Source organism: Coregonus clupeaformis, unplaced genomic scaffold (genome assembly GCF_020615455.1).
Source record: "Coregonus clupeaformis isolate EN_2021a unplaced genomic scaffold, ASM2061545v1 scaf0353, whole genome shotgun sequence".
NCBI lineage: Eukaryota > Metazoa > Chordata > Actinopteri > Salmoniformes > Salmonidae > Coregonus > Coregonus clupeaformis.
Genome location: NW_025533808.1, coordinates 157,879 through 171,715, shown reverse-complemented (window position 1 = coordinate 171,715; position 13,837 = coordinate 157,879). Strand labels below are relative to the sequence as shown.

Below are 13,837 nucleotides of genomic sequence, written 5' to 3'. Positions count from 1 at the left end.
CCGTGTTTTACCCAAAAGGCTCAGACCTTTCTGTGTCCATCTACACGTGCCGGCACCCGTGTCTCACTGTGTCATGGCCCTGGGTATTTCTTAGCTTTCATTTACGTAACAATGGCTAACTTTAAAAGTCTTTAGTGTCACACTCCTGATGGAAACTTAAGGTTACTTGCGTAACCCCGGTTCTATATTATGAGTGAGACATCTCACTAGTGGAATTCACCAACATCTCCTATGTAGCTCGAAGAACCAATCATACACGTCTGTCGGATGGGTCAAGTGGCGAATGAGGGAGCCCCTCCCCTCATACTAAAGAGCCATTGCCTGCCCTCTGATCATTATCGAGTGTGCCGAACTTCCTCACCGTCTTGCGAGTACGGGAATGTGTTGAGATGTCTCACTCATAAATTCAGAGAACCAGGTTTTCGCAAGTAACCGTGAGTTCTCTTTTAATTATTTGTTTTGACATCTCAATAGTGATATATGGCCAACTCCCACCCCACCCATCCCAAACACACTTTATTCATACGGGCAGTGGATAACTTCTACATAAGTATGCCAGCCATTTCCTTGTATGAAGGTCATGTGGTGGCAACCAGCGATGAACAACAAGTTTTCGGGCAGCAGTCAACCCAAACAGCCAATCCTTTTGCCGTTTCTCATTCAGCTGCATACCTGTATCATCGTTAAGCAACAGTGGAATTGGTTCAACGGGTACAGTTTTATCAATCATGTCAGAGAGAATAGACGACACATTCCTCCAGAACTCATAAACCTCCGGACAATCCCATATCATATGTTTGTATGTGTCAAGTGTATTGAGGTTACATAGGTCACGGTATGGGCTTGGAGCCTGTTTTGCATGAAAGTGATCTCCAATAAGATCTATGACAAAGTTTAAAATGAATTAACTGATGGTTTGGGTTCTCTGATGAGGGAAATATGATCTCCCAATCAATAGCCTCATCATCGACAGCCAAATCCTTTACCCATGCTTTAACCATTGAAAGGTATTTCTGCTTTAAGAATTGAAGATGAGAGTAAATAGCAGAAACAAAACCTCTGGACTGGAATGTAAAAATCCACTCTATCATCGGGTGCCTTCCCAAACTTGTACCCCATGGGACCCCATAGGCACGAAGCGCTGACCGCAGTCTAAGATATAGAAAGAACGACGACCCTGGCAAATCAAAACAAAGACTGAGTTCCTGAAAACGAAGGACACTTTTATTGAAGGGATAGAACAATGTTGGGAAGGGTGAGTCAAAGAGCAGTGGGCCAGATTTGAACCCATGCCGACTCTGGCATGTGGGTGCCGGGATTAGCAGCTGTAACTGCTGGACCACACAGGCACTGAGGCCACCAATAATTTATTCTGCCTATTGCTTGACTTGAACATATAATAAAACAATTGATTAAAACAAATTATTTTCCCTAAGGAAAAATACACCTAACCCCTACAAATGTGTCAATTTATGATAATCCACATAAGGATTCACATGAGACGCTCTGTAGCCTGCACATAGCATACTTGAACTGGCGCCCAGTGGACTTGCAGTCTAATGTACAATGTAGGTATGGTGTACTGCATTGTATACAAACACTGCTTTCAGCTGCCCCCTGGTGGCAATTCTAAATATTTCTTCAGTCATTCAAATCCTCCTGCTGCAGGATTATTTTCCTCCAACGACGAAACGGGTCGAATTAAGATCCAACATCTGTGAATGTCCAATCGCATGCCTGGGATTTTGGACAGAAATGTGATGCCCAATTCTATATCAACGCCTAGGCAATGGTGCACTGTAAATCTGTAAATTAGAAGACGCGGTGGAGCTTTCATTTCACATACACCAACAACTCTTTTAGATCTTCACAAGTGTCAGGGATAGGGAGCAGGGTTTGATTTAGGATTTCACTTAAGATGTGCAGATGCCACATCATGGCCACATCCATCCTACTAGTGTTCACTGCTGTCTTGAGGTGTTGAGCAATGTGTGCAAAACTACGTAAGGAATGAAAAACACTGACCCTGACTGAACCCCATGTCATCCTTATCATGCATCTCCACATAAATACTTCTCATGAAATATGCGCTCAGCAGACAGTTTAATTGGAGATTGGGAAATCCTGAGGTATTTCTCAGGGTTAAGCTGGCAAGAGGATCATGACTGTGAGGAATAGCAGAAATTCATCATGTACTCTGAAGTATGTAATCGGCATGGGGGAATATGGATGTTTCTATTTGCAGACAGAAAGAGCACAGTGAAAAAGTAGCATTGGAGCACACATTGAACTATGTTGTGAACTAGGGAAATATGTTGTGAATTAGAAAAGTGCATCCAAGGCTCATCCCTCTGATGAACTCGTAGGAACGCACCAATTCTATGCCTCTGAGACCACATGCCACATGAAGCCACTTAACATCTTTATGATTTAGCAGTGGATTATATAATATTTTCTGATTACATATTTATTAGTACACACTTTCCTAGAGCATTCAATAATATTTATAATAATATTTCAGTGCCATCTGCATTAAAGTTTGATTAAATGACTTTATGTATTAAAAACCTGGAAAAAATACACATGGTTCCATTTTTATATGCAAAGTTCATATTGACGTTTTGGTACAGTTATTCTTACATGACATTGAATAGAGTAGGTGACAATGACAAAGTGCAGTGAAGCATTAAAGTAATGCTGCATTACTTTCCCTTTCCTCCATATCTCATAATGGCAAAGAAAAAAAAACATGCTTAAATTGGGGGCATGAGTTATCAAGCTATACAAAAATGGAAGAGGTAGTGTACTCTTATTTGCTATACACAGTAACATATGTACATTAGCACATAATATTTATAATATTATAATATTAGCACATAATATTTAAGTGATACCCCGCTAGGCATAGCTTCGAGATATTGTTCTCATCTCCTGCTACTGTAAAGCAGGCTTTTTGAAGGCTGCTAATCATACTGTCGTAATTTAAAGTGAAACTATACTGTTTTTGGGACACTCCATTAAGACATTAACAATACACTACTGTAAGCAACATTTAAAAAATTCATGGAGATATGGCAGTTTGCAACGACAGTCATTGTAACAGAGCTCTTTGAGTCATTTCTTAACAAAATGAAGGCTGTCAAAATGACCATGGCGTGGAGCTGATTTGGCTTTGTCCGTGTTTGTCAGCTCTTGTTAGGGCACATGACTAAAGGTAGACTTCGTGAGATGACGTTGCATGCACGAAGTAAACACAATATTGGGTACATTTCCACAACAACTAAGAGTGTTGATGCACGAGGCTAAACTTATTTTCAGTTTTGGTCCCGTAGCTGTTTTGGTCCCGTTGTGGCAGTGTGAAGCGCACCCATGCACATGTGCAGATACCAGAGGAGACTGTGGGAGGACCTATAGTAGGACGGGCTCATTGCAATGGCTGGAATTGAATAAATGAAATTTGATCAAACATATGGAAACCACATGTTTGACTCCATTCCATTAATTCCACTCCAGCCATTACAATGAGCCTGTCCTCCTATAGCTCCTCCCACCAGCCTCCCCAATGGCAGATTCGCGCTCATCTCAATATCTGCGGTATTGCTTGTTGCAACGTCATCTTGCTGAGTCTATCTTTAATAGTGCACACTGCACATCACTTTCTTGCAGGGATTGTGTCATCCCTTTGTTGTAATGTTATTCATGATTACACTGTATACACTGTCTATTGCACTCATACTGATTAAATATATTTGCCAATAAATGGCAGTTAATATAGCCCTAAATTGTGTTTGACTTGCTTCGTATTGAGCTCATGGCTTCATAAGGATTCAGCTTAATAAGGATTCAAATTGGAATACTACAGAATCAAAAGGGAAGCACTGAATTGCATAGAATGTTATCTCCCATGGATAGTAGGAACCTGTAGATGCCTAATTTCACAAACGCTCTACTTAGTTCAGTTTTGGTTAGTTTGGTAGCTGTCAAACAAATAAATCCTCACACTATCGGCTGTTAAAGGTAATGTTCTGGCGTTTGCGGAGACCGCATTCACGATAAACGCTGTATATGTCAGTTCAATTGGAAAATTACCTTTAAATAGCGCATAGCCGATAAAGTGCTATCGGATTGAATCCTGGCCTTAAGCTGCTTGCCACCTTCTGTTCTTTGGAAGACCAGATTTGAGGTGAATCAGTATTGCTTGTTTAAAAAAGAAACAAATACATTTTTGACAATTTGTTACAATGCAAGTGTTATGGGTCGTGTTTGGGTTATCGGTTATGTTCTCTACAGGGTGCCATTTTAGACCAGGCCTCTGAAGAGGAATGAGAGGGACGCTCCCAGAGCCAATCCTAGGGACAAGAAGAAGGCCATAATGGCTCCAGCTGTCTCCGCCTCATGAGGAGCAACTTTTCTGTGGAGAGAGAGAGAGAGAGAGAGAGAGAGAGAGAGAGAATGACAGCCGATCAGGGTGTGGTAAGATTTTAGGTGCAATCTCATTTCTGTCAACCTGGGAGACATTATCTTCTCGTAATGACCCTTGCAACGTGAGTAAACTAACCATAACGTTTTAAATAGACAGGAGCTCCAAAAACTGCACCTCACAATTTCTTTGTGTGTACCATGTGTGTCGTGCCTCGTCCTTCTAACAGACATAATTATCACCCTATTTCTAAACTTTCTAGCCTAGCAAAAATGGTAGAATCCTTGATTAATGCTCAACTAAGCTCTTTCTTAACTTCAAAATATATTCTAAATGTGCATCAGTCGGGCTTCAGACCAGGGCATAGCACCATCTCGGCAGTATCATTGGTTTTACATTACGTAGTAAATTGTTTGGATAGGAAGCAACACTGTGCTGCTCTATTTATTGACTTGTCTAAAGCGTTCAACACTGTCGACCGCTCTTTACTAATTCAAAGGTTGTCTGAGATTGGCCTGAATCAGGTGTCATGTAATTGGTTTATGGTGCCCACATTGATCGTGTCCCTGCTTATAAATATCTGGGCATCTGGATTGACGAAAAGTTATCTTTTAAAAAGCATATGGATGAGTTAATTAAAAAAATGGGCTTCTTCTTTAGAAATAGATCATGCCTCTCCCTGAACAGCAGAAAGCAGATCATTCAGTAAACTTTCCTGCCATTGCTAGACTACAATGACACCATTTATATGACTGCAGCTGCCACTACACTGAAACCATTAGATGCAGTTTACCACAGACAGGCGACAGGTTCAGTACACATCATTGCATCCTATATCAGAAAGTAGGCTGGCCGTCTCGTAGATCGATACACTGCTCTATTTTTGTTTATAAAGCCCTCTTGCACAAACTTCCACCGTACCTTACTTCATTGTTAAATTAAACGAGTCACCAGACCTGATCACAGGGATGGCTAACTCTAGAGGTCCCGTTGATCTCTACGGGAAATCAGCATTCTGTTTTTTTGCACCCTGTGTATGGAATGATCTGCAGACCTCTGTGCTCCGTTACCTCTAGGGCAGTTCAAGTTAATAATATGTTTTATTGTCACATACACCAGATAGGTGCAATGAAATGTGTTGTTTTACAGGGTCAGCCATAGTAGTACAGCACCCCTGGAGCAAATTAAGGTGAAGTGCCTTGCTCAAGGGCACATCGACATATTTTTTACCTTGTCAGCTCGGGTATTCAAACCAGCGACCTTTCAGTTACTGGCCCAATGCTCTAACCGCTAGGCTACCTGCCCCTTGTTGAGGAATGTGATTGCTTTTCTTAAATTGCTTGTAAATATTATGTTTTATTACGTTGTATTTGTATATTTTGTATAATTTGTGTACTTGCAAAAAGAGGCCTAGGTCTCAATGGGATTTCCCTGTTAAAGAAAAGTTAGTGTGAATCACGCTGCATATTATAATCGTACTAATCCCGTCTATTACATTTTTTTGTTAGCAAACGGTTCGTTTGCTCACAGCGCGTCATTGCGAGAGGAAAATGTTGCCCTGTACCTTGAAAGTTTATCTATTTGGGTTTGTGCCCAGGCGTAGGCAAGAGGTCTTACTTGGGCCCAAAGCACATGCAGAGGCTGGCCAGGTATCCATTGGAAAAGGCAAAGAGGATCATGAAGACAATGAACCAGGCGTCGTGTTCAAAGAAGACAGGCAGGTTGTAGCGGGGCTGAACGTTGCACAGCATGAAGAGCGGCACGAAGATCACACGGGCCACCAGAAGAATGGGCACCAGTTTGCTGTCCTTCCCAGGCTGAAAGTGAATGGCAGAGGGATGTCAACACTACTGTACCTTAGCCACACACACCGCATGCGCATGCAATGAAATGCACAAGGATGTGTAAATGACAAGTGCTTTATTTGATAGAGGAAGTCTACAACTTCAATTCCCTTTTGAGAATTTTTTTTTAATGTTCAATAAAACATTACTGCAGTGTTTGTTTTAAGCTGATCACCACAAGACAAGTTAGTCGATAAGATAAGGTATTTATTTATTTATTTAAAATTCAGGGTAGTTCAGTGTTAACCTGTATTTTCTTCTCTTCTAAAAAACAGATGGTAAATTTACCTCTATTGTTCTGATTTTTCAACATCACAGATTTTGTTTGCAAGATCAAGTATGGAGTATATTTGAAATGCATTTTCAAGGAATTTCTTAGAGTTTTTTTTGGCAGGCAGCATCTGATCAATAGTACTTATTAGTATTACTCTAGCACCTGGCGCTAACATGGGTCCTGTCCTGATCTTGTCACAATTCTGATTGTCCTCACATTTTCAGAAATGTGTCTAAAACTGGTATTAAAACGTGTCTCTTATCCTCAGATCCTCAAAACGTTCTACATCTGCACCATTGACTGGCTGCATCACCGCTTGGTACGGCAACTGCAAGGCACCCGACTGCAAGGCACTACAGAGGGTGGTGAGTACGTCCCAATACATCACTGTGGCCGAGCTTACTGCAATCCAGGACCTCTATACCAGGCGTTGTCAGAGGAAGGCCCAAAAAATTGTCAAAGACTCCAGCCACCCAAGCCATAGACTGTTCTCTCTGCTACTGCAGTGGCACCAGTGCACCAAGTCTGGAACCAACAAGACCCTGAACAGCTTCTACCCCCAAGCCATAAGACTGCTACATAACTAATCAAATGGCTACCCGGACTACCTGCATTGACCCTTTTTGCGCTAACTCTCTTGCACTGACTCTATGCACACACACTGAACTCCACACTGACACCCCAACACACACATTCTACATATGCCCACAATTTTAAATGCATTTAGGCTGAGCTTTCGGTCGTTAGACTTTCATCAAAGCATTCAAAAACACACAATGGCCACGTGCGTCAATGCAATTACATTTTAGTCATTTAGCAGACGCTCTTATCCAGAGCGACTTACAGTTAGTGAATACATATATATATTTTTTATACTGGCCCCCCGTGGGAATTGAACCCACAACCCTGGCGTTGCAAACGCCATGCTCTATCAACTGAGCTACATCCCTGCCGGCCATTCCCTCCCCTACCCTGGGCCAATTGTGCGCCACCCATGAGTCTCCCGGTCGCGGCCGGCTGCGACAGAGCCTGGATTCGAACCAGGATCTCTAGTGGCACAGTTAGCACTGCGATGCAGTGCCTTAGACCACTGCGCCACTCAGGAGACTAATCAGACATGATGAGCAACATGTGTACAACACAAATGCCAGGAGGCACATCAGTAATCAATTATCTCAGAAAAAGTGACTTGAGCTAGAGTTTATATTGCCTATATGTGGCCTCTGTCATTGTGTGTTTTTGTATGCTCTGATGACGGTTTGACGACTGAAAGCTCAGCCTAAATAAATTGAAAATTGTGCATTAATCCTGAGTGTGCAGAGATTCCTTTTCATTTTCAATAGAAAAACAGTTCAAACGAAATGAAATGCAGCTAGTTTGCGGTCTTTCCAGCTTCAGTTTGAAGTGATTGTGTTAGCTGTGTAGTTGGCAAGTTAACAAAGGGGAAGAGCCTCCATAGCAAACATTTTTGTATGGCATAGCAACTTGCCAATCGAACTAATGACAAGTGTGTAGATTGATGAGGGATTTAATTTAATCCATTTTACAATAAGGCTGTAACGTAACAAAATGTGGAAAAAAGTGAAGGGGTCTGAATACGTTCCAAATGCACTGTAGCTATGGACAACTGCAAAAGTGTTGCTGCAGCTCTCAAAAACATTGCTGCCCTGAATTTAGCTAGTGCTATCGACAAAGCTCAGTGGGCAAAAGTTTTAAGTATAGAGACAACTTTCAGGAGGACAATGCCATGCTGATTTAAATAGATGGGTGTGGCTAAGGCTTAAGAGGGTGTGAACGATGCTGAATCGGTGCAAACAAAGAAGAGCTCTATACCAAGTGTGAAAATCTCTGCAAAATCATTCAAGAGCATTTTCTCCTATTTGTCTCCTAAGTGGGTTTACAGGTTAATCAACTTTCAAAGCAGCATAACTTTCCCTTGTTTCCTCCATCTACAGTGTATATGATACACCATATTGAAGCTTTGATTCTGTACTTTTATTTAAAAAAAATAATAAAGCAAATCGCAATATTTGACTTAATCTCACATAAAGGTGTTGGGTCACAGATCGACTATCCTCCAAACCAAGGCTTCTAGGGCCTTCTATCACTTAACTGTGTGTGGAAAGCAAAATGCAATCCAGACCTATGAGCTGGAATCCTTACTTCACAAAGTTTGAATACGAATCAGTTAGTTTCAGACCTTTCCGTTAAAAGTGACCAATTTCAAGTGTTTTGTTGCTGACTTACCCACATACACACAGCAGTAAGGCTTCTCCCAACCCAGTCGCTGAGGTTGAAGAGCAGGAAACAACACACCGGGATGAAGTACAGCTCTGAGAGGAGAGGGCAATGTACAATAAGACACCACATCTGTTCATTTGTGTTTCATTGATTGTGAATTATTGAATATGATCATTTTGTAAAGGCTTGCAAAATGACTAGTGGTATACTCTAATATGGACTCATAAACCATGCTCTTATCATAGATATTCATACACACACACACACACACACCCCAGGTGCCTCCATCAGCGATGGTAGACTTGACATCCACAGTGACTGCTGGGAAGGTGCCGATGGTGATGGTGAAGGCAAAACACACAGAGAGAGCCAGGACCCAGATCTACAGTAAATGGGTCAGAGGTCAAGAAGAAAGCACATTAGACCAGCTGAGCCCCCCACAGATGCCTGCTCCCATGCAGATATACCCTTGACAAGCACTATTGTGCTTGCATGCCTCAGTTAATTCAACCCAAAAGAAAGATAGAGAGCAGTATACACTGTAGAACTGTAGAATATCAAAAGTGTGATTGAAGGTGCTCTTTGGTGTAGGGATCTACTTTCGAAGTCATGGAAAAACAAATATTTAAAAAGTATTTATTGCTACGGCATTTTAATCCATTTTAAGAACTTATATAAAGAGTGTCTTGGTTTTCATGATTTTCCAATTCATAAAGTGAATTGAATTTTATGTAATAAATTTTTTTAAACTCAAAAACGAATATGCTATGAAAGTGACTGGTCATTCCACATGCTAAAGACAGCTAAATAAACTGCAATTTAGTTATAATTGGGTCGTCCACGAAATGAGTGCCCTTTGATATTGTAAGTAGAAATTGTGCAGCAATATTGAATTTTAAAAGCATGTTATATTCAACGAAGTTCCCTTTAATATAGACCACATGGAGAATTCAATAAATCAGATTTTTTTTATATATGAATAAATTGCTAAAGTGCCAAAATTCTGCATTTTGAAATGTCCCTCCGTGCACCCTCTGTTACTTCCAGGAAGATTTTAACCCACTTAACACCAAGATCTCTCCAAGTTTTCACCATGATTGTAAAGCCCTAGTTATGTTGTTGCTTCGACCAAGTCATTTCTGAAATGTATTATTTATTTAATGTGATTCATTTTTAAAGTAAAAAAAAAACTACCTGTCCCTCATTTTAAGGTCAACCCTGTTCTGTGAACTGAACTCTCATTTGAATATGGTGAAACTAACTAATATTTTTTTGCAAAAGAAACATTGAACATGATAATTTTTTGTATCTAAAATTGATTGTGAAGCTCAGCAAAGTCACTTATAGATGATTTGAACATCATGTGCGAAAAATGCTAATATCGGTCCCATGACTTGAATGGGATTTGTGCCACACACTAGCATATGGAAATAGTGCCAAGTAAACTAAACCAAAGCATGGATTGCAGTCATACCTTTTCCATAGACTGCTTACAGAGTAAGGAAACCAATATGTAATTTTGGAATTAGAACATTTTACATGGGAAAAATCTTTCTGCTGTTTCAGAGTAATTGCGTTTCCTCCATGTTCCCTAAACTTCCTTGCTCCGCGAGAGAAGCAGAAATGAAAGAGAAAACTTTACCAATGTCAACTTGATCTTACTGACGCACATCGTTTTATGACATTATTCTGGTGAGAACTGCTTTATTTAGTCTTCTAGCTCAACAAGTTATGACAGAAGACATGCTGCTAGTATTTTATTATTGACAAGTTGATTAAGAAATAGTCTACCAAATGTCAGAAATTATAAGCAGAAAAACATCTAAATTAGTCTTAAAACCTTTTTTCTTCCTGCACCCCCTGCACCCCCTGCACCCCCTGCACCCCCTGTTCCACCCTCCCTGGTGACCTGCGCTATAGTTTAGTTTATTAGCATCCCTATTAGCTACTGCACAAGCAGCAGCTACTCTTCCTGGGGTGCACAAAAAACGTACAAATACATGACAAAGTACAAAACTGTTATAGACAAGAACATAAGATATTACATAAATCTTTTTTCTTTAAGAGTTACAGTGCATTTGGAAAGTATTCAGAACCCTTGACTTTTTCCACATTTTGTTACGTTACAGCCTTATTCTAAAATTGATTAAATTGTTTTTTCCTCATCAATCTACACACTATACCCCATAATGACAAAGAAAAAACAGGTTTTATTAATATTTGCACACACAAAAAAACAACAACTTTAATATCACATTTACATAAGTATTCAGAACCTTTACTCAGTTCTTTGTTGAAGCCCCTTTTGCAGCGATTACAGCCTCAAGTCTTCTTGGGTATGACGATACCAGCTTGGCACACCTGTATTTGGGGAGTTTCTCCCATTCTTCTCTGCAGATCCTCTCAAGCTCTGTCAGGTTGGGTGGGGAGCGTTGCTGCACAGCTATTTTCAGGTCTCTCCAGAGATGTTAGATCGGGTTCATGTCTGGGATCTGGCTCGGCCACTCAAAGACATTCAGAGACTTGTCCCAAAGCCACCCCTGCGTTGTCTTGGCTGTGTGCTTAGGGTCGTTGTCCTGTTGGAAGGTGAACCTTCGCCCCAGTCTGAGGTCCTGAGCACTCTGGAGCAGGTTTTCATCAAGGATCTCTCTGTACTTTACTCCGTTCATCTTTCCCTTGATCCTGACTAGTCTCCTAGTGCTGAAAACCATCTCCACAGCATGATGCTGCCACCACCATGCTTCACTGTAGGGATGGTGCCAGGTTTCCTCCAGACGTGACGCTGGGCATTCAGGCCAAAGAGTTCAATCTTGGTTTCATCAGACCAGAGAATCTTGTCGAAATTGAGCTCAGGTGCATCCTGTTTCCATTGGACATCCTTGAGATGTTTCTACAACTTGATTGGAGTCCACCTGTGGTAAATTGAATTGATTGGACATGATTTGGAAAGGCACACCTGTCTATATAAGGTCCCACTGTTGACAATGCATGTCAGAGCAAAAATCAAGCCAATTCAAAGGAATTGTCCGTAGAGCTCCGAGACAGGATTGCGTTGAGGCACAGATCTGAGGAAGGGTACTAAAACATATCTGCAGCATTGAAGGTCCCCAAGAACACATTGGCCTCCATCATTCTTAAATAGAAGACGTTTGGAACCACCAGACTCTTCCTAGAGCTTGCGGCCCGGCCAAACTGAGCAATCGGGGGAGAAGGGCCTTGGTCAGGGAGGTGACCAAGAACCCGATGGTCACTCTGACAAAGCTCTAGAGTTCCTCTGTGGAGATGAACCTTCCAGAAGGACAACTATCTCTGCACCACTCCACCAGTTAGGCCTTTATGGTAGAGTGGCCAGACGGAAGCCACTCCTCAGTAAAACACACATGACAGCCCGCTTGGAGTTTGCCAAAAAGGCACCTAAAGACTCTCAGACCATGAGAAACAAGATTCTCTGGTCTGATGAAACCAAGATTGAACTCTTTGGCCTGAATGCCTAGCTTCACGTCTGGAGGAAATCTGGCTCCATCCCTACGGTGAAGCATGGTGGAGGCAGCATCATGCTGTGGGATATTTTTCAGCAGCAGGGATTGAGAGACTAGTCAGGATCGAGGAAAAGATTAACGGAGCAAAGTACAGAGAGATCTTTGATGAAAACCTGCTCCAGAGCGCTCAGGACCTCAGACTGGGATGAAGGTCGACCTTCCACCAGGACAACGACCCTAAGCACACAGCCAAGACAACGCAGGAGTTGAATGGGAGAAACTCCCCAAATACAGGTGTGCCAAGCTTGTAGCGTCATACCCAAGAAGAGTCAATGTTGTAATTGCTGCCAAAGGTGCTTCAACAAAATACTGAGTAAAGGGTCTGAAAACTTAGGTAAATGTATTTTATTTTTGTTATATCTAAAAACCAATTTTTGCTTTGTCATTATGGGGTATTGTGTGTAAATTGATGAGGGAAAAAAACTATTGTATCCATTTTAGAATAAGGCTGTAACGTAACAAAATGTGGAAAGAGTCAGGGGGTCTGAATATTTTCCGAAGGCACTGCATATATATTGTTTGTCTCATGGTCTTTTCATTGTTTTTATTCATTTTCCTGTAAAGTGCATTGTATTGCATCCGTGTCTGAAATGTATTATATAAATAAAGTTTGATTTGATTAACTGAAGCGTTACAGATTGCACCATCAAAATGTAAAGCTAATTTCCGCAGCGTTTACCGTGGCGTGAATGCAGTCTCCGCTAACACGGGAGCATTGCCTTTACATTTCAATCCCGCAATAAAGCTGAACTTCAGCGACATAATTTACCTTCTTGAAGATGGTCAACATGGACACGTTTTGCTCCTCTTCTCCTTGTTTGAAAACTGGTCTATTCTCTGTAGCATTTTCTGAGGGGGTAAGGAATGTGGCAATCCATTAAAGGGGTAATCTGCAGTTCAAACAATAACAAAGCGGATACCCCACCACTGTTTCAGTAAACAGCTAAGGGATGGGGCTGGAGATATGTAACCACTCTCAAATTCATAGACAGAGCTATGGATGCAAGGAATGACCATCCATGATATCAACATTCAAGTTTTAACCATGTTTTGAGGCTATAGAGTGTTTGTTTACAATAAAATAGTTTACAAACAGGAGTAAAGCATGCTTCGGGCCATACTTACGAACATTAGAATAGGTTTAAGTAACATTTTTTGCTCTGTCTCAAAATGTGCATCAGCCAGTTGCACGTTATACAACGCTACATGTATTGATAGCTGTTCCCATAAAATAGCCTGGCACATTTAGCCCTAACCTGACCAGCTGGCTGGTGATTATTTCCTCTAACAAATTCTGCATCAGCCTATCATGGATCTTAGACTTTATATCCACCAAGCAATATCATTTCTGAAAATAGGTCTTGGCCACAAGAGGGATATTTTAAACCTCCAAATTCAAGGTTACATTTGTTCTACTTGGTCTCTCACAATTGTAGTGTGGCAATATTGCGTGATGCATCCTTGACTAGGCTACTAGCTTCTAACGTTAGAACAATTCAAGAGGCACGTTTTCACATAT

General features: G+C 41.2%; 1 protein-coding gene across 3 annotated transcripts in view; it reads right to left on the bottom strand.

The window, feature by feature from the left end:
* Positions 1-2,532: 2,532 nt before the first annotated feature.
* LOC123484549 (equilibrative nucleoside transporter 1-like) overlaps positions 2,533-13,837 on the bottom strand; it is a 47,280-nt gene continuing 35,975 nt past the window's right edge. For all 3 annotated transcript variants that reach the window (XM_045215022.1, XM_045215021.1, XM_045215020.1), the window contains 5 exons: positions 13,088-13,167; positions 9,053-9,161; positions 8,786-8,871; positions 6,038-6,237; positions 2,533-4,411 (listed from right to left, as the gene is read on the bottom strand). In XM_045215022.1, the coding sequence (XP_045070957.1) occupies positions 4,300-4,411; positions 6,038-6,237; positions 8,786-8,871; positions 9,053-9,161; positions 13,088-13,167 (587 nt within the window). In that variant the 3' untranslated portion in view covers positions 2,533-4,299. The remainder of the gene's footprint in view (positions 4,412-6,037; positions 6,238-8,785; positions 8,872-9,052; positions 9,162-13,087; positions 13,168-13,837) is intronic.